This window comes from Elephantulus edwardii, unplaced genomic scaffold, assembly GCF_000299155.1.
Source record: "Elephantulus edwardii isolate Elephantulus edwardi_28Jun2011 unplaced genomic scaffold, EleEdw1.0 scaffold00007, whole genome shotgun sequence".
Taxonomy (NCBI): domain Eukaryota; kingdom Metazoa; phylum Chordata; class Mammalia; order Macroscelidea; family Macroscelididae; genus Elephantulus; species Elephantulus edwardii.
In genome coordinates this window covers 31,020,904-31,040,983 of record NW_006399757.1, presented here as the reverse complement: position 1 = coordinate 31,040,983, position 20,080 = coordinate 31,020,904, and the positions used below count along the sequence as shown (strand labels likewise).

Here is a 20,080-nt window from a genome sequence, read left to right as displayed (position 1 = left end):
TTTTGTTCTACACCACAGTCTTACATAAACAGTTATGCCATTACATACGTCTTTTATAAAACATATTTCCTCGTGATTATGAAAGCCACAAGTGCAATGGTTTTACTGACTCCATCCAGCTCCTAGAACACTCCCTGGCAGGTAATGTAGTAGGTGTTTAAGTCTGATTAATGAATTTTCCTTTACATTCAAAAACACATTGTAATCTCAAAGCAGTAAACACTTTTTTCCTCCATCTTACTGATAAAAAAAGGAAATTAGCTTGATAAATGAGCTCATGAAAATTTTAAGAGTAATTCCTCGAAAGTGCGTGTCTTATTATTTGAACAATAATCAGGGTCTGGGATGGAAAATATTGTTCTCTAAGAAAAGATGTTAAGGATATGTTTTGACCTAAGAAGTCTCACAGTATCCTATCTTTTATATTGTATTATAATAAATGCTTTTACAACATTATTTCATTTGATATTCACGACCACATGAGCCAAGAGGGGCATTTCTCTTTTCAGAAGTGAGTTATTTGTATCATCAATATTATGTTGGGAGAATTTGCTGCAAAAGTGCTAAAGACTATTCTCTCCCCCATAGACGTAAGGAGTATGCAATGAGGGTTGCAGAGTGGATTATATTTGGGGGTAGGGGGTGGGGTTTGGGGAGTTGCAGGGGAGGGGATTGTGTACCAATGAGGGAGTTTTTCTTTAGCTTTTCAAGGAGAGGAGCAAATGGGGGGGAGGGGGGAGGGGTTTGTGCAGGGAGGGGGAGGGGTTTGTGCGGGGAGAAGGGTGCAACAATGAATGAATGGAATCTCAAAATCTCTGCAGATGTTCATTGAAATGAAAAATAAACAACCTAAATTTAAAAAAAAAGTGCTAAAGAACAGGATGTCACTTTGAGGGCTAAGGTGTGTCTCACCCAAGCCACTGCTGTTGTTAGGTGCTGCAAGTCAACTACGACTCATAGCAATGCTATGAGAACCTAATAGAACCCTGTCCTATCCTGTGCCACTGTCATCATCTCTGACACTTGTGCCCATGGCTGCAGTCACTGTGTCACTGAGGGTCTCCTCTGTTTCAGAGACCCTTCAACTTTCCAAGCATGATGCACCTTTTCAAGGAGCAGCCTCTCCTAGCAAGGTGTCCAAACTATTTGAGACGAGGCTTTGACATCTCTCCCTCTAAGAAACACTTGCGCTACACCTCTTCCAAGATATACCTGTTTACTTTATGCATGTGAAAGTTGGACAGTGAATAAGGAAGCCTGACGACCTGATGCCTTGAACCAAACTGTTGGCAAAGAAGACTGAATATACCAAAGACTGCCAAAAGAGTGTTGACTGTGGATCCAAACAAGATAAAACTGTTAACCACCTCAACCTTTTCTCAATCTATCATGATGCTGCCAATTGGCCTGTTGGTAAGGATTTTTGTTTCCTTCACAATGAGATGCAATCCATACTGAAGGCTACCATCCTTAATCTTCTGCAGCAAACACTTCAAGTCTGCCTCAGTTTTGGTAATAGCTCCTATTGTCTGCTATTATATGTAAGATCTTTCTTGTACACAATTAATGGTCTGGATGTGCAAAATTTTAAAAGCAGCATTTCTCATTTAAAAAAAAAAGGAATAGGTAAACTGCAGTAAAGACTTGATGAGAACTTGATGAGATGTGATGACAAAAAGCTTAGATGAATTGTAGTTAGTATTATAAAACAAAATGTACAGGAAAAATTGTATGAAAAACAATAAAACCAAAACAAAATACAAGCCTCTGTTACTTTCAGACTTTTGCTTTTAAACTTCATAAGCTGATCCTTTGATAAGACTTTCAACTTCTATTTTGTTTGGCAGATATCCCTTCACCAACCTATGCTATAAATATTTTGCATAAACATAATGATGAAGATAAAAAGCAAATCTAAGAAGGCAGCAAGCAGTTTGATTCTAAGTAAACTAAATATTGTCTAAGCACAAATACATTCATGATAAAACAATTTTATAGAGGCAAAGGAATAATAAAAAATCCACAACAGTGGTTACTTAGGATAAGAGGTATGGATGAAGTAGGAAACTAGAATTGGTGAAAAACACTATGGTGTGATGGATTACTGTTCTATGACCTTTCCAGCCACTGATTTCTGTAGAGGACTGTATTGCTCATCCAAAGATCACACCTCTCTGATGGTTTGAGTCCATCAGTGGCTCCATGAGAAAGTGGTGGACAATCTCCTCCCGTTTAATTTAGAGGCTTGTGAACTGAAGGGAGAGAGTCAGCTCTGAATTGGCTGCAAGTCAAAGGTAATGAATCTGAGTTTTGTTTCAGCTTAAGTCTTATAACTCCCACCAAATGACTGGAGGGAACTATGAAAATAAGGTGCTTGTGACCCACTGAAGGAATTGGATAGCTTGCTAATCACACAAATTAAGGCACTCAGTACCACTGTGGGAGTGGGAGCATGCAAACAAAGTGTATGGAACAGGATTGGTCAGTTCTGCCACCCTCTTAGGCTTAAAATGAGCCACTGCAGGGTGGGAAGGGGGAACCTGACTATCAAGGAGAGACAGGAGAACAGTGTATCCTTAGGACTCAAGGTCCCTGTGCTGGGAATCTTCTAGACAATCAATCAATCAATCAATCAAAATGAATGCGCATAACCCAGAAAACAGAATGAAGATGGTGAGAAAGATAATGAGAAGGAACAGAAAACTGGTGGCAGCAGAGTAGGCAGAACAAGGAAAAAAACCATGAGTTAGTATAATTTTTTTAGCTCACACTAAAGAGAGGTGGGTGTCTTCAGGCAGGAGGCTAGATGCTGAAGTGGGGTGCCTCAGGGCACTGGGCAGAGCCCCATTCATCAACCTCTGGGCTGAGGTTATAGAATTTGGGCAAAGTAGGCTCAGAGGACAACTAGGTCACCACCAAGCACGTACTAGCAGAGCTAGAGTGCTTAGCCCTTTCCTGAGGAGGTCAGCAGTGGGGCCGCCCAAGAAGCCCAAGGGACCTGGGGCTTGAGAGAATCCTGCCTATAGGCAAGGCTGTAAACAGGCTGTCCTGGGAGAGAAAGTGTATTATGCAACTTCTGATACGAGTTATAACCTGTGACTCTCCAAATAAGCCCTAATTGTGAGTACAATCTGTGACGTGTACCACTACCATTATCAACAACAAATTATCAAACCCAGAAGAGAAATGGGGAGTCCTTAGGGAAGGATGGCTGGTGTTAAAATTTTTCACAGTTTGGAGAGAGGAAGGATGTGCTTCCCCCTCACAGGCATCAGGATGAGGCTGTGTCTCTCCCACTTCTCAGAGATCACATGCCTCTAGTGGCCACTTTTACAAACACATAGAAATATAAATGCGTGCTCGCTTCAGCAGCACATGTACTAAAACTGGAAAGATACTGAGAAGATTAGCATGGCCCCTGCGCAAGGATGACACACAAATTCGTGAAGCGTTCCATATTTTTTGATAAAGTGTGCTCCCTTTTCCCCTTCACATCAACACCCCTGTTCAGCATGAAGAAGCCAGAAAGTCTGTGCCCAATTCCCAAAAGGGAAACCCACAAGTGAAAAAGACAGTTTGTTTAATCACCATTAGACTATGATTACCATTGCCCTGAATCATCTGGTGCCTATTGGATGCTTTCCATTTCCTTCACCTGCTCCCCCCACCAACCAAATTGTGCAGCATTGCAACTGCATCCCTGCAATTTTCACCCCTGCCCATCCTCACCCTTCTGCCCTCAAACCTCACCTCCGTGTATCCCTAACATGTTTTACCTAATAAAATTTAAAAAAAAAAGCATGCAAGTTATGATCTGTTTCTTAAACGGAGTGGAGAGTTTGTATGCTTTGTAACTTATATACATGTTAAATAATTATTTGGTGTCAAATATTATATGAAAACATTTTTTTAAAAAAACTACAACCAAACACTATACAGCAACCACATGTTATACAACATTTTTGAGAAACCTGACTGGGCATTCAGAGTGTCCGACAACTTTTTCTAAATGTTTACCTTTGTTTCTGTTCAACTGCTTTGTCCAAATGTCGAAAGATATCCTCAAACAGGATGCAGCTGGATCGGCTATTAATAGTATAACCATATCCTCTTTTCCAGTATTGTTTCAGATCATTTAAATACTCTAATACCTGAAATGAGAATTTCAAAAGTCTCTTAGAAAAGATGATACTGTTTAATTATCATTTTGGCAAAGTATAATAGAATCTCAGTATTTACAGGTTTTCTATTTGACTTTTTAAGTATTAAGAGCTGGCCCCAAAGATTTATGACCTGTAGACATTTATGTTGAGTCACAACTTTGTATCCTGAGTATCCAGATGCTGAAATGTAAGAGCAAATTAGTATGTAATTATAGACAGTAATCTATCCTCCATGACAATTCAGATAAGGAACTAAGGACTTTAATACTTCTACTTTCTTTTAGAATTCTGATACAATAATAGCAAAGATGTGTCAGAAGACAGGCATAGGCAGAATATTCACTACAACACAAGAAAAGATGCCAGGCATGGATCAAGAATGCTTAAGAATTTTAGGAAGATACAAACTAAAAAGGAAAGAAGTTACTTTGGAAGCAAATCTGCAAATCCATAAAAATATATATATACTGTATAATTCATTAACTCCCTATCGCCTAAAGCAATACCCATGAAGAAAAGCAATGGAGAATGCACAAGAATGGCTTGCAGCAGCACTCCTTTTAGATCTAACCAAAGCCATTGCCATCACATTGAATCTAACTCACAGTGACCCAGGACATAGAGTTTTCACTGCTGAAATCTTTACAGATGCAGACTTCCACATTGTTCTCCCAGGGAGTGGCTAGTAGATTAGAACTGTCAACCTCTCAGTTAGTGGTGAAGTGCTTACTCAGTGTGCTACCCAGGGCTCTTTAGTACTCCTTAAAGAACCCAAGGAGTGGGGAGCGAAGGAAAGTTGTTATATTCTACCACTGGGTACATGGTTAAATAAACACATACACTAACAAATATTGTTGCTGTTGTTGATTGCAATTGAGTCAAGGACAACTCATAGCGACCCTATGAACAAAGGCCTGAAGCCTTTCTACAACTATCATCATTTATCAAAGTTCATAGAGTGTCTGTCCAGAGGCATATTTAGGAAGTGGATGCCACTCCTGCTTCCAAACCTTAAACTAGGAATATTATGAAATACAATAAATGAGTTGCTATCAAGTCAATTCTGACCAGTGGCAGCCTCACATGTGTGAGAGTGGGGCTGTGTTCTCTAGGGTTTCAAAGGCTGGTGTAGATCTATGGCAGATTCAACTCTCCAACCTTTCAGTTAGTGACTAAGCATGTTTACCGTGTGCACAATCCAAGGACTGTGTAATTACTAAAAAGTTCCATCTTGTAGACCTACATGTACTGACAAGGAAAGATCTCTAAGACACATAATTGAATGAAAAATGCAGGCTGAGAAAAGTAATTACAGTATAACATCTTTAACTACCAAAATACGCTACAAATACACATTACAACCTTCCTATTTCTGAGAATGATACATGTGATCTGTAAAACACAGAAAATGGTTTGAGAGGTAAATATCACTCTGACAGCAGTGGTTAACCTCTGCAAAAAAGGTTGAGAACTGGAGTTAGTGATTGAGGTAGTCTTCATCTGAACATTGAACTTTGTACTGGTGTTTAATTTGATCAGTTTGCTAAACATAAAACTGGATGATTAAAACTTTCAACTCAAAAGAAGGATAGAGAAGAGAAGAGAAGAGAAGAGAAGAGAAGAAAAGAGAAGGATTATACAAGAGTTGTGAACCTTTCCTCTTTAAAGAGTTCTTAGAGAAGGACCTCTCCAAAGTTCTACAGACTAAAGATGTCGGTTTAAAGACTAAAGTGTGCCTGCCCCAAAACATGGTATTTTCCATTTCTTCCTATGCACCTGAAAGTTGGATAATGAAAAGGAAGACTAAAGAGAACTGATGCCTTTGAATTGTGGTGTTTGTGGAAAGTTCTGAATATTCCATGGACTTCTAAAAAACCAAACAAATCTGTTTTGGACAAAGTGTAAACCAAGGAGTTCTCTGAAGCAAGAACAGTGAGACTGCATCTCACATACTTTGGGCACGTTGTCAGGAGGCATCAGTTCTTGGGAAAAGCCTTCACACTTAGAACAGCAGAGAGTCAGTGAAAAAGGGAAGTCCCTCAACAAGACTGACACAGTGACTGCAACAACAGACTTCAGGATGGTGGAGACTGTGGAGATGGCACAGGATAGGGCAAGGTTCAGTCTCTTGTTCACAGAGTAACTATGAGCTGCAGCTGACTCAACAGAACCTAACAAGAGAGTGAAGAAGAAGATGGAAAACTTGTCAACTCATTTTAAAAGACCAAAAGAATTTTTTGTCATCAGAACTGGATAAAGGAAGTACAAAGGGGGGAAATTATAGATCAATGCACTTGGAGATAGTTAAGAGTCCTTTGCCTTCATCCTCTAAAATAGCAACCATGACCCTAACCACTGTTACCAAGAAAAATATTCCCTTATACTTTTAGTCCCTGCAAAGAAAAAGAAGGGTGCCTGTATTATATCATCCAAAAAGGAGTCACTGTCATAAACCAATCTCACTATACAAATAATTTGATGACTCTGAAATAAAACATCAAATAAAACTCAGTAGTATATTAAAAGAATACATCATCTGCCATGATGGAGTCATAGATAAACACAGCCTCCTGCCAAAATCCAGAAGACAAATCAAACTATAAAACAAATGCTTTCAGCACTGAGTGATAAGCAATGAACAGTGATCATCTCTTTTTTCAGCAGAAAAAGACATTTGTGTGGAGAGGGAAGTGAGATAATTCTGATGCAAGTGTATAGTAACCGTAGGTCTACATTTATATTTATTCAGGCATAATTATTAATAGTGCCCCTTTCATTATGCCAATTTGCAAGATAATAACACGGTTATACTAAGCACAGGGTGCTTCAAGGAAGGGTATACCAGAAAATGTTTGAAGTGCTAAATTACGAATAATTAGAGGAGAGACAGAGGAAAATAGCAGGTCATCAGAAAGTGATTTCATGAGTAGTTAGAAGAAAAAAATAATATGATCACTTAGTACCGGTGTTCAGCATCCTATGGTATCAATTCATTGAGGGTCTTTTTCTTCCCTTACCCCCTTACCCTGTATCTTGTCACTATACCACAGAACCCTTTGATTTGGTTGCTGGCCACATAAAATCTTCAAAGAACAATATAAATCACTTGTTTACCTTCAAATGAACATTAGCTTTCTGTTTAAAGCTTAGATTTTTTTTATCATTCCAATAATATGCATCTTTTCAAAATGTGAGATTAAATTTTTAAATCAATAATTTATCTTCATAAGGAATATTTAGAGTTTTAGATGGATTAACACTGTGACTGCAGCAATAGGCTCAAGTGTTGTCAGGGATGATGAGGCTGGCACAGAATAGAACAGGGTTCAGTTATGTTGTTCACAGGGTCATTATGAGTCATAACAACTCAATAGTACCTAACAACACGTTTGTAAGTAATGACTACTGTTTCAGAAGTCTATAATCCTAAATAATCCAGACTAACCTCATCCAGTGCTTCTTTACACAAAGCTTAAGAAAACAAGTGAAACTCTTTTATTCTCCCTCTCTGACTCATGACAATCCCCAAATGACCATAATTTGCCTCCCTACAGAAGTTCCGTCTTTATTCCCTTTTAAGAATCTGAAAAGTCTTCAAGAGAGTAATATTAAAGAGAACAAAAAGGCATTTGAAGAGGGGAGACAGAAGTTGTAGATTAATTAATGCCATCCTCAGGTAATATGCAGAACTAAGATTTCTCAGAAAAACTCTTACAAAGGAAATAGGCCTTTGGAAGGGAATCATTTATCTCCATTTCTGAAGTCTGTTTTCCTATAAAAAGAATTTGAGTTATTCCACACTACCTATTATAGTAAAATTTAATGACAGGTTAAGTAAGGTTTTCACCAGATTGGATTTAAGAAATTAATCACCATTAAAAGATATTTTCCAGAGTTTTATTAATCTAATTTATAAATGAATTTATCTGTATAGATTTCTCTTTATTTAAGAAAAATTGCAAATTAGTTCCAAGACAGCTAATATTCCTCATTTTCCTGTTTTCTGAAAAGCTACTTCAAAACACAAAAAAAAACCCAAGCAAACAAAAATCATACAAATAAAGCAGAGAGATACCTACCTTTGCATCATCTATGTCAAAAACATCACACCAAGGAGATTTAATGCCTTTAATTGCCAGATCAAATGAACACGTGAAAAAAGCTACTTGAATTAAATCTGTAAACAAAAACAGGTACATTTTTGTGGGTTACCATTTTCTGCACTTTTCAGAGACTAAATATCTGTAGATGAAATACACAGAACTAAAGAAACTGGATATGCTTAGTTTAGAAAAGTTAGTCTCTGACTGGGTATCAAAGCATTAAGACTTGCTCTGTCTTAGAGGAAGTAGAACCAGGGTGCTCTTTAGAGGCAAGGATGGGGACATTCCAGCTCACTTTGAGCATGCTTCCCAAGAAGGGTCCAGTCTTGGGGAAAAATATCAGGCTAGGAAAAGTGGAAGGTCAGAGAAAGAAAAGAAGGAATTCAACAAGATGAATGACACAGTGACTTTACCAGTGGGCTCCAATATATCAAAGATTGGGAGGACGGTCAGGATAGGAAAAGGTTCAGATCTGTTATTAATAGGTTGCTATGAGTAGTAGTCAAACTGACTGCCCCTAACAAACAACAACCGTGTTATCCAAAGGGGTGGAAAGGGAACTCTTGGGAATAACAACTAAGAGGACTCCAGTCCAAAGAAACCAAGAAATTTTGCTCCATGAAACAGTAACTTTTTTTTATGCTTGAAAAATGAATATATTTATGAAGAGCATGTCTGCCTATCAAATTCAGCATAGGGTTTTGCTTCAAGGATTAGACTATGTAAAGCATAACATGATCTTGTTAATTTAGAGGAGGGAAGATAAGGTTATAAAAAGAGCTAGTTTAACAAATTATATTTCTTCAACAATATGCTTTGCTTGTGGTGTTGCTTTGGGAAAAAAAAAAACCAACCATATGCAGTTCAAAATAAAACTATTGAGAAGAAAGTACAGCGAGGATGTCAAAGGAGAGTAAAATGGCTATAGAAGGTAGAAAAAGAAAAGACATTATAAGTGAGGGCACAGGAAAAGGATGAAAGAGTCCAGGAGGAGATGAACAAAAGGGGAAAACACACCGAGGAGGGAGAGTAAAGTCGCCAACTGTGCCAGCTTCCATCACACTTAGCTGCTCTATGGACAGTGGGTTTACAGTAAAGTATCTGAGATTTTCTCCGCTGTTAATTAGCTGATTAGATTACTTTTCTTTATATACAAGTCTCAGGATAAGGAAGCAGGTACTTGGACTATCTGTAGTAACAAAGGTTTATCATTCAAAATATCTTTTCAAATTTGTGTCTTCTAGGTTGCAACACCCCCATGATACATCTTCAAGGATATGAATATGTACGGCCAAGCACAATCAATAAGAGTGCATCTAAATTCCAAAATCAATCTCCATAATAGTCTATGTGTTTCCTACTGCCAAAGGGGCCCTTTAGAAGTGAGAGAAGATCTTCACCCTGAAACCCACAGCGTCCCTTTTCAGCAGGAAGTAGCTAAGAGAATACGCCATCCCCTTTTCCTTATGACTCAGGGTGAAGTCTCTCTCAGGGAGGAGTGATAGGGAATGGCAAAGGACACACTGACAAGATTAATCAGAACTGGCTTTGACAAGCACCGTGGCATTTGGACAAGAACAAACTGGGAGGAGGGTAGAGAGAATAGTGCAACAATGAATGAATGGAAACCCAAAATCTCTGTAAATGTTTATGAAAATTAATAAAATATAGAAAGAAAAAAAATCTTTCCTAGCCAATAAGTAACTGTTTATTTTGTGCTGAAGTATTTATTGTATTAAGAAGAGAGGATCAGTGTGAAAAACAATGTATATATTCTTTGTAAGTAAACCAGTATATAAAAAAAATTTTAAATTAAAAGTAAAAAAAAGAGAGAGGATTAGGGTGGGATACAACCCTTTTTACTAGAGGCTTGTACAAGATCCTGGGACCTCAGTGCTAGCTCTCTTTTGGGGATACCTGCTCTGCAATGGATGGTCTACAACGCTCACCAGTCTCTGCACAATGGGCTTACATACCTACAGTCACATGAGTCATTCCCCTGATGACTCTGAGTCTCTGGGAAACCTTCTAGTGAACCACTGAACCCAAGAGACATAGAGGAATGAGAGAACTGAACAAAGGAGGGACTGGTATTTTGAACAGTGTTAACTCAGCACTTCTTACAACTGGTCTGCTACTAATTTTGGCAGAACAAATTATTAATATAGACTACAAAACTGTTCTTGTCAGTAACAAAAATGTTATATAGTTAATGAGAAGGGAGGTGGCTTTTACTGCTGCTACAGTTACAGTAATTGTCAACCACAGCTCTCTGTAATATTTGGACTTAAGACTTCCTTGCCTTCTCACTATTCCTAGGTAAACCAGGGTCACACAAAGGTAAACAGCCTTTATGCATTCATCTTGAGTTTAAAGGATTCCTAGAAGCGATATAAGCTCACTGCCAACAAGCTGGTACCTATTCCTCACTGACCCTCCTGGTTTGAGGCTCTAAATTATATGTGAGGAGACTGCCCATCTTTCTCCCACAAAGCTGCTGGTGGTTTTGAACCATCAGAGGCAGAAACACCACTATCTCTGGACTATTAGACTATGCCACCAGAGCTCCTGAGAGACAGTATTACACATAATACATATCTTTCCTATAACATATGTTATATGAAAGGTACATAAAACCCTTTGTGAGCTTTGCTTATATAAATGTATGTTAACTCACTAACTACTATAATATAGTCTTTTGCAAACATCATCTATTTTTATGAAAGGATCATTCACACTCAGAATTCTAGTTACACAAATGTCTGTTCAAACGGTTAATTCTTTAAGTGGAAGGAGGCTAACTGGGGGGGGGGAATCACACAACAATTCTTTAAGGTACAGGCAGTTGCTGGTTTTGATGGAGATCAGTTCTAAGTGCGTGTAAAAACAGTTCAGCCAGCTGGGGGCAGCAGTATGTGACCACTACTACCTCCACAGCAGTGGCTGAGCCTTCACCACCACCAGTCTACACTGGGGCACCTGCTTCTATCAATTCTAACATCAATCATCCTGTACACAGAGTCATCTGGCCTAGAATGAGGCACTTACTTACATATCTGAATTGCTTTCTAGTAGTGTTCAAAGACACTTGCATCTTTTTAAGTATATGGCCAGTTTGAGTAAAGAGGGGGGAAAATTCAATTACAAATGCTTAAATAAATATTTAGGCTTCATGACTGACAAATTCTTCCTTTTCTCAACCCTTCTACTTCTAGTCTTTTTACAAAGAATCTAAAATATAAAGAAATCCACAACTTTTGTATGCATACTGGTCACCTCTGCTCTACAGCTGTGGATAAAGCTCTCAGCTGCTTACTGAATGTGCATCTGTGTGAAGCCACCAGCTGTTCTGTGGGATAAAGGTGTGGCAGCCGCTTCCACAAGTATTTACAGACTTAAAAACCTTCTTAGGCACTTCTATTCTGTCCTATAAGGTGACCATGACTCTGAAAAGACCCAATGGCATGAGGATGGTGTTTGATTCTATTAATTAGAAATTACTTGCAAACAAGGTAAAAAATATACTTTTTTTTGGGGGGGGGGTTAATTTCTTTTTCTTTTTCAAATTCATTATGAACTGTGCTTATATAAACGTATGGTTTCAAAAACTCAATATCTATTATAATTTAGTGCTTTGCAAGTATTATCTATTTTTATGACAGGTTCATTCACACTCAGAATTCTAGTTACACAACTACAAAAAAACCTACAAGTTTTCCATCTGCTTTTGCAGCGTAATTACTAATAATGTCCTTTTCACCCTCAAAAGTGTCCCAATTTGAATGAAAAACTGCAGTCAGCCCATTCATATCATATGACTGACACGACTTCTCATTTCTCAACATGTCGAAGTATAAAAAAAAATTTCTCACACAATGGAATACTATGCTGCATTGAAAAACAAGGAACTCATTAAATACTATTCAAAATGGGTGATCCTGGAAGGACATTATGCTGAGTGAAATATCTCAGTCACAAAAGGTCAAATACTGCATAGTTGTACTGTTGTAAAACGGGACTGACATCACGCTGGGGGGAGACTGAGAAAGATGGGATAAAATATGTATAATGCACTGAAACAGATGAGGGAGAGAACTGTTTAAAAGGGATATGTGATTAGGTATTAATCATGACAGGAGTCCAGAACGAAGACTGCATAGTGGAGTGGACCTGTGGGGAGGGACTGTATAACAATGAAAGAATTTTTCTTTTCCTTTTCAAAGAGAACAGTTAATTGTGGGGGAGGTCTGGCAGGGAGAAAAGTGCAACAATGAATGAATAGAAATCCAAAGTCTGTAAATTTTCACCAAAATTAATAATAATTTTTAAAAAGGGGGAAAATAATTTCTAGGTATAGCCTAAAAAAATACCCACAAAAACACACAAAACAAATCCAAAAACTTGACTGTTTTTTTTAACTTTTAAAATTGACCTGTCTCAAAACATTAACATGTTTCTAAACTTCTCCCAAAGCTATAGTATTTTATACATGATTTTTCATTTGGTAACACTTTATGAAGACAAAATTAATTACCAGAACAAGTAATTTTAGTTTAAGAAGTAATGCTGGGAGCTGAGGATCCATATTTCTGACTCTAGGGGTGGCACAGTAGTTAATGTACTTGTCAGATAACTGAAAGGTTGGCAGTTCAAAGTCACCAGCTGCTCTGCAGAAGAAAGGTGAAGCAGCAAGCGTCTATAAAGACTTAGCCCTGAAAACCTCAAGGGTCAATTCTACTCTTCCTATTGGGTTACTATGAGTCACAATCAACTAATGAGAGTGGTTTGCTTTTTTAGTTTTGCTCTAACAAGAAATGGAACAGGATACTGAAACAGATAAACTAAAGATTATGAACTAAAAAGAATCATTTTCTAGTACACATTAGATTTTTAAGGTAAATTTAATGGTGGTCCTTTAAAAAGAACAACTTGTACTTCCTCATTTGTTGCATTATCAGAGTTTAAAAACCATTTAAACCAGACGTTCAAAAGAAGGTAAGAGGCACAGTACCTGCATTTAAATGATTCAATGGCACTTGTAAAGTAGCTGCAACTTTCTTTAAAATGCCCTGCATTTCTGGTCCAGTTTTGAAGGCTTCTACATGGTAAAGAGCTGTCGCATTTCCTTCTACTTCAGTTAAAAACTTCTTGCAATGATCAAAGAACCTCATTAGTTTATCATTAATTCTTGGATGTCCACATTCCATGTCTAAAAGGGAAAAAGGGAGGGGAAAGGGATACATATATATGTTAAGCATTTCCACAGATAACAATTTACAACTGCTGAAAATTTTGCTTCAATAGAGAAAAGGGATTTTAACAACCAATTCATATGAATGCATAAAATATGCACAAATTGACCAATAAAAATAGAGTAAAGCAATTCTTCACTGTGATTAATATGCTAGGAAAAAAATTAAACAGATTGTGTTAAGGATTGATACATAGACTCAACAGCAATGAGTTTGAGCTCTGAGATAATTACAACTAGTAGCAACCTGTGTCACATGCCTCTGGCTGTTCAAATCTGCCAGCTGCTTTTTTTTCCTTTTTTTTGTGAGAAAAATTTATATTTAGAATTAGCCCGCTGGACTCAGTTTAGATGATCCCAATTTTGTTAGCAACACCCCAAGCATCATAATCAGGAGCAAGTCGAACATAGGCCTTCTCTCCATCAGGCCTAATCAAAGTGTTGACCTTAGCCACATCAATGTCATAGAGCTTCTTTACAGCTTGTTTAATTTGGTGCTTATTGGCCTTGACATCCACAGTGAACACAAGTGTGTTGTTATCTTCTATCTTCTTCATAGCTGACTCAGTGGTCAGGGGAAATTTGATGATGACATAGTGGTCAAGCTTGTTTCTCCTGGGGGCACTCTTCCGGGGGTATTTGGGCTGCCGTCGGAGTCTCAGCATCTTAGGCCACCGGAAGGTGGGTGACTTGCGGATCTTTTTTTTTTTGGCTGTGGACGCCCTTTAAGACTGCCTTTAATGCCTTTGCTTTGGCTTCCTTCTTCGCTTTCAGCGCCATCTTCGTAGAAAGGCCTGCCAGCTGCTTTGCAGGAGAAAGTCTCCTCCTGTTTTGATTACAGGAACCTGTTTTGATTTCCAACCTTGGAAACCACTGGAGGGTCACTGTAGGTTAGAACTGACTCAAAAGAGATGAATCTGAATTTTAATCACAAGGTCAGAGAAAATATATTAAATGTTTTTCTACTCTTTGTCCAAGAATAAATATTTCATTTTCTCTATTAACCTTCCCAAACCTATGTTACAAAATAATTTGCTTTGGGCAAAAATTATAGACAATAGCATCAAATACAGTAAATATTTTGTTTTTGTTGTTGGGTACCTTTGGGTTGACTATGACTCATGGGGACCCTATGAATAACAGAACTTGATGAACTTCTGAGTTTCAAATATATTACATCTACTGTATTTCATTGTACTAGGTGTTTCTAACTTGGTTTATCTTCTAACTGAAGCTCTCAGAATTATCTGTGTAGAATTCAATAGGTACGTTATTTCTCCAATTTGACAACAAAAACATATGGTCCCCCCACCCCTCAATTTAGCAACAAACATGTATGGGTATATGCTGCTGTTGTTTGCTGTCAAGTCAATGATGACTTTTAGCGACCCTATGAACAACAGCTCTCAACCTTCCCCTAAACTGAGTCAACCTAATTGTTTCTGACACACCTCTCTCCCCATTGTTACAGTCACTGTGTCAATCCATCTCATCTAGGGTCTTCCTCTCTTGCACTAACCCTCAAATTTGTTACAACAGCCCTAAACCCTGCTCTATCCTGTGCCAACCTGTCTCCGACTCTCCTACCCCCATTAACCCAATCACTGAACCAAATCCATCTCATCGATGCTCTTCCTTTCCTGCGCTGTCCCTCCAGCCTCCCAAAAATGATGTCCTTCTCCAAGGACTAGTGCCTCCTTGCAACATGTACAAATTATGTCAGATAAAGCTTCAGAATCCTTGCCTCCCAAGAGCCTGGTTTAACCCTCTCCAGGATGAACCTGTTTGTTTTCTTAGCAGTCCATGGTATATTCAATATCCTCCCTAATCATTGTCTAGCTCTCTGACACATAGCAAGTGACTGCAAAGACCATGGCCTCTATGTATATAGCAGCTGAAAAATCAATGCGTCAACTACTGAGGTATCATTTACATTCTTTCAGTGTCATGTTCAAAACATACGTATCTCAATCATTTCTCTAACAATCTGCCTTAGGAGTACTACACATATCACTTCTGTATTCAAAATAAAACCGAACTCAGTTATAACTTTCTTGCTTTGGATGCCTATGTTTATTTGGTGGATCCAGAAATCAATCATTTAGTCCATAGTAATTGTTAAATGGAATGGAATTCTAAAGATAGTATCTTGACTAGAAAAATAAGGGGTCTCAAAATAGGATTGTCCACATGGAGCCTGGTATTTGTCTTGGTATAATCTAATTACTACTCTGAAAACAGAAGAGAATGTTGTGTTTCTAGAAAAAAAATAAAATCCAAAATCAAATTCAGTGTCCTTCCTCAAAAGCCCAGCCTATATACAAGAAGCGAAACTATTGCCTCTAAAAGTAGCTAAGCAAAGGGTTTAAGCTGAGAGATTGAAAATGGTGAGGGCTGGATCTACCCAGACCTATCCCCCGGCTTTGTACTGCAAGCACGTGCAATACGCACAAATGCCACCTCAGGGCAAAAAGCCGTTCACCACAGAAGGCCCTTTGTGGTATACACTGCACACAGTTCTATATGAAAGCATGTTCTACATTCAAAATTCAGCTAAATTTAGATCTACGGGGACTTTTTTAGGAGCACAGTGGACCAAGCATTGGGCTGCTAACTCAAATGTCTGATGACTGCGCGCACCAGCAGCCCCATGAGAGAAAGATGAGGCAGTCTGCTTCCACGAAGATTCACACAGCCTTGGAAACCCTAAAGAGCAGCCCTGGAGGGTTGCTAGTGGTCAGAACTGATTCAACAGCAGTGCGGGATTCTTTTTAAGCAAGACTTTTTGAAGGTCCCTGGGTTGTACAAATGTTCTGCTCTCAGCTGCTAATATATTTCCACAGCATTGTAGTCACTAACACCCTACGGAGTACTCTTTTCTCTGAAATACATGGGGCAACCATGAGTTGGATTCGTCTGTCAGCAACAGGCTAGTTTAGTTTTGTGACACGGGAACTTTCATCTATGTTACAGGTAAAAAGTCAAGTTATAACTTCAAAAGCACAGTCAAATAAGTGACTAAACTATTCAGCCAACTGAGTTGCCCACAAAACAGTAAGGACCCAGGCAATGGAGGAACACTGTGGACATGGCTAAATGCTTCAGAGAGGATGTCACTGGAAAAAACGACAAACCCGCCTACCCGTAATTTATTTTTCGCTTTGGATTTGAAGCCAAGTGATGTTCCTCATCTCAATACTAACTTTAAAATTATTTCTTAAGAAAGCATTAACATTTGGGGGTTTTTTACATTTTTTTATTATTTTCATGTGTGTGTACCGTCAAATCAGATCTGACTGGTACAGGAGGAGATTGTCCCTCCTTTCTCAGCAGAGCATCTGGTGCATTTGAAACATTAACATTTGTGATAGGAAGGGCACAAGAATGTTCTGTTCCCTTTTTATCAAGCATGTCACATGGCAAGTGGAAACTATATAGCGTAACGGCTAAAAGAACAAGCTCTGAATCAGATTAGCTGGGTCCATGTTAGCTGCACAAAAGTGAACAAATGAGATAATGCCTGTGCCAATTTCCCCTGTTAGGTAGACAGGGAGTGAGAAATATCATTTATCTCAGAGAGCTGTTGCGTTATGAGGATTTAATGAAATCAGGTGAGATACACCTGTGACTGTTAAAAGTCCTCTAAAAGGAAAAACACTTTTTCGAAGGAAGGTTGCGTCTGGCTCTATGCCTCAAACTCCAATTCACTACAACTGGACTTACCGCTGACCCTCCCAGGGGTTTTTGGAGACTGAAAATCGCACAGGAGGAGGCTGCCCATCTTTCTCCCCTGACCTACAGGTGGATTCGAACCACCAGAGAGGCTCTGCATTGACATGGCAGAGCAACTCTACAAAACAGGCGACCAGTGCTCTGTGTCTGCAAAGTTGGCTCAACAACTCCTTGTCGAACCATACATGGCTGTCCCCCAGGGGGTTCTCAGAGGCTGTACATCACACCAGAGATGACTGCCCATTTTTTGCCTGCAGAGTAGGTGGTGGATTTGAACTGCCCACCACAGGGTTGGCAGTACAACACTCTATAGACTATGAGGACCATGTACTGTCCTCAGCAGCCTTAATACTCTAGTCTTCAAAGTTGTGGGGAATCATTACCAGATTCAGCAGCTTTATCTACAAAACAAAAACTCAAAAGAGTTCTGGTGGCCGAGCTAATAGAGAAGTTCTTCTGCTAACCCAAAGGGGGCCGACCTCAAGGAGTTAGAATCTGCCAGCAGCTCCGTGGGAACAAGATTCTTAATGAATGAAATAAATAACGACAATACAGCCCGTGACTGTGTACTACAGCGACAACGAGAACTTTGTAGCATAAAGGATGAAAGAGAAGGAAAAAAGCAGACAGTAAAGACGACTTGAAAGCATCTGCAAAAAGTAAAAAACAAACAAACAAACAAAAAAAAACAAAAAACCCTCGTGTCAGACGCAAAGCCTGAAGTTCCAGGAGCCTCCAGAAAACCCAAAACACTGGTACACTCAACAGTGCAACCTGTTGTCAGGGAGGGAAAAACAGAGTGGGTGGATACTCAGAGGAGTAATTCAATTTGGAAACTAAAAATTACAAGAAAGATCTATCTTCTGTTGGATCCTCAACATCTACTACAGTGCACGGTGAAAGTGCTAAACTCAGACTAGAAACTAGATACAGAAATAAATGAATGAATGTATGAGAAGCGAGACAAACTAGCCTTGAACATTGCCTCCAGGGATGATGATGCTCAAAGGGGAAGGAGGGTCAATGACAGGTTAGGAGATCCAAAGAGCCAGAACGTGTCGCCTAGGGAGCGAGGGCCTTAGGCAAGGGGCTGAGGTCTTGGAGTCGCGGTAGTGCGAGGGTTAGGGGGCCGGTGGTCACCTGAGACGTCCGGCGGAGGCAGCCCGGGGTAGTAGTGCTGCCACAGGCCCTGCAGAAAGGCGACACCGCTGTCCACGCAGCGGTGCTTGGAGCTAGTGATGAGCTGCATGCGCCCGAAATTCTCGCGGTCGAAAAGGGACGGGAAGAGCGCGGCTAGCCGCTGCGCCAGCTGTCGCATGTCCTGCTTCCCTTTCTCCACCAGCTGCCCGTCCATCCAGTCGGCGTACCACAGGGGCCGGTTGGCCAGCGCAGCGCCCACGTCCTGGCCGCCAGCACCCCCGGCCTTCTCGTCCCCCGGCCGGCGGGCCTGCAGCAGCTCATGCAGATGTCGCAGCTTGCGGATCTGCTTGGCCGTGGGGTAGCGGGTGCCATGGCGGATGACGGCAACCAGCTGCACCGGCGTGCAGGTCCCCTCCAGCAACTCCGGGTCCCGCTGCGGCGCCTCGGGGTCCGGCAGCAGCCCGGGGTTGACATCCTCGTAGCGGGTCTTGGTGCCGAAGTAGGGGCTGAGCGCCGAGGCCACGGGATCCCCCGACTCCAGGTGGGAGCAGCGCGCCAGCGACGAGAGCAGCGCCGCAGCCAGGGCCGCGGCAGGCGCTACGGGGGCCCGGAGGAGGCGGCCTGGGCCGCGGAACATCGTGTACAGAGCCCGCGCCGGGCGACGCACTGGCGGGGACGCCGCACTTCCGGCTCCGACGGGCAGGGGGTGGGTCCGGAGGGCGTTTCCGGTCTCTGTTGGCGGCGCGTGTGCGCAACTGGTCCTCGGGGCTGCACTTGTTGCAAAGCAATGTCGGCTTTTGGAAGGTCGTGCAATCTAGTGGCAAACCCAGTGAAGTGCCCTAAATACCAGGCTGCACGGCTGGCCCGGAGGCGCCTCCCAGACCTGTGATTCAGGTGGAGCCGGCAGCTGCTGGCCTGGAGCGTGGGCGAGTTTCCTCTTAGCTGCCGCCAGAAGGACTCTCTCAATGACTCACCCACATTTTAGGTTCTCGAGGATAAGAAAGAAGCCTGCACTGAGCCTTAGTCAACAAGTTGCCTAAATAGGGCTCCTTTGGGCTAATGACTCATGTAACCATGCCCGCTCAGCTGTGTAATTCAAAATCTCTCAACTATTTGCAGCAAATCCACTCTTGCATTGTTAGGTGCCCTGGAGGGGATTCCCACTCCGCAAAGGAAATGTCTCGTCCTTCTCAATGGTCTGTGGTTTTGAGCCCATTGTTGAAACTGCTGTGTCAGTCCATCTCTTAGGAGGTGCTTGTGGGAAACGCAAATCCCTAGGTGTTGCTCCTTCTTTTGAAACCCATAAGTTTTGCTTCCCATAAAAGTTTGCATATAAACTTCCAAGAGACAGAATAACTTGTAAAGAGGATACTGGCAAAATTAAGCCCCGGATTCTTGGCAGTTCCTTGACCTGAACTATTAAAACTGATAATGAGAGCAGCGAGGCAGCACCCCAAAGTTCTGTGGCTTGTTGATACCTATGTATTAAGTAGCGATGTTACAATCCTGATGACTTGGCTACATTCAGTCACAGCCTAACAGTTTAAATTCATTGTTAAATATGGGCTAATCTATTGTGTGAAGCAAGCACATTCTCTCTTTATGATGCTCTAGGTTGATAAAGGAATAGATAGGATGCCAATTGACGATTTTCAACTAACAGATGCAACCTTGGACGTGCTTGCAGGTCT

The 20,080-nt window shown here is 40.5% G+C and overlaps 1 protein-coding gene across 2 annotated transcripts in view; it reads right to left on the bottom strand.

Annotated features, from left to right (window-relative positions):
• Nucleotides 1-19,029, bottom strand: part of MINPP1 (multiple inositol-polyphosphate phosphatase 1) — a 39,222-nt gene extending 20,193 nt beyond the window's left edge. Inside the window, exons 1-4 of one of the 2 annotated variants that reach the window (XM_006880311.1) lie at nt 18,390-19,029; nt 13,278-13,475; nt 8,243-8,340; nt 4,018-4,151 (exon numbers count right to left, since the gene is read on the bottom strand). In XM_006880311.1, the coding sequence (XP_006880373.1) occupies nt 4,018-4,151; nt 8,243-8,340; nt 13,278-13,475; nt 18,390-19,026 (1,067 nt within the window). In that variant the 5' untranslated portion in view covers nt 19,027-19,029. The remainder of the gene's footprint in view (nt 1-4,017; nt 4,152-8,242; nt 8,341-13,277; nt 13,476-18,389) is intronic. The other variant, XM_006880312.1, reaches the window with a different exon arrangement.
• Between the last annotated feature and the right edge of the window lie 1,051 nt (nt 19,030-20,080).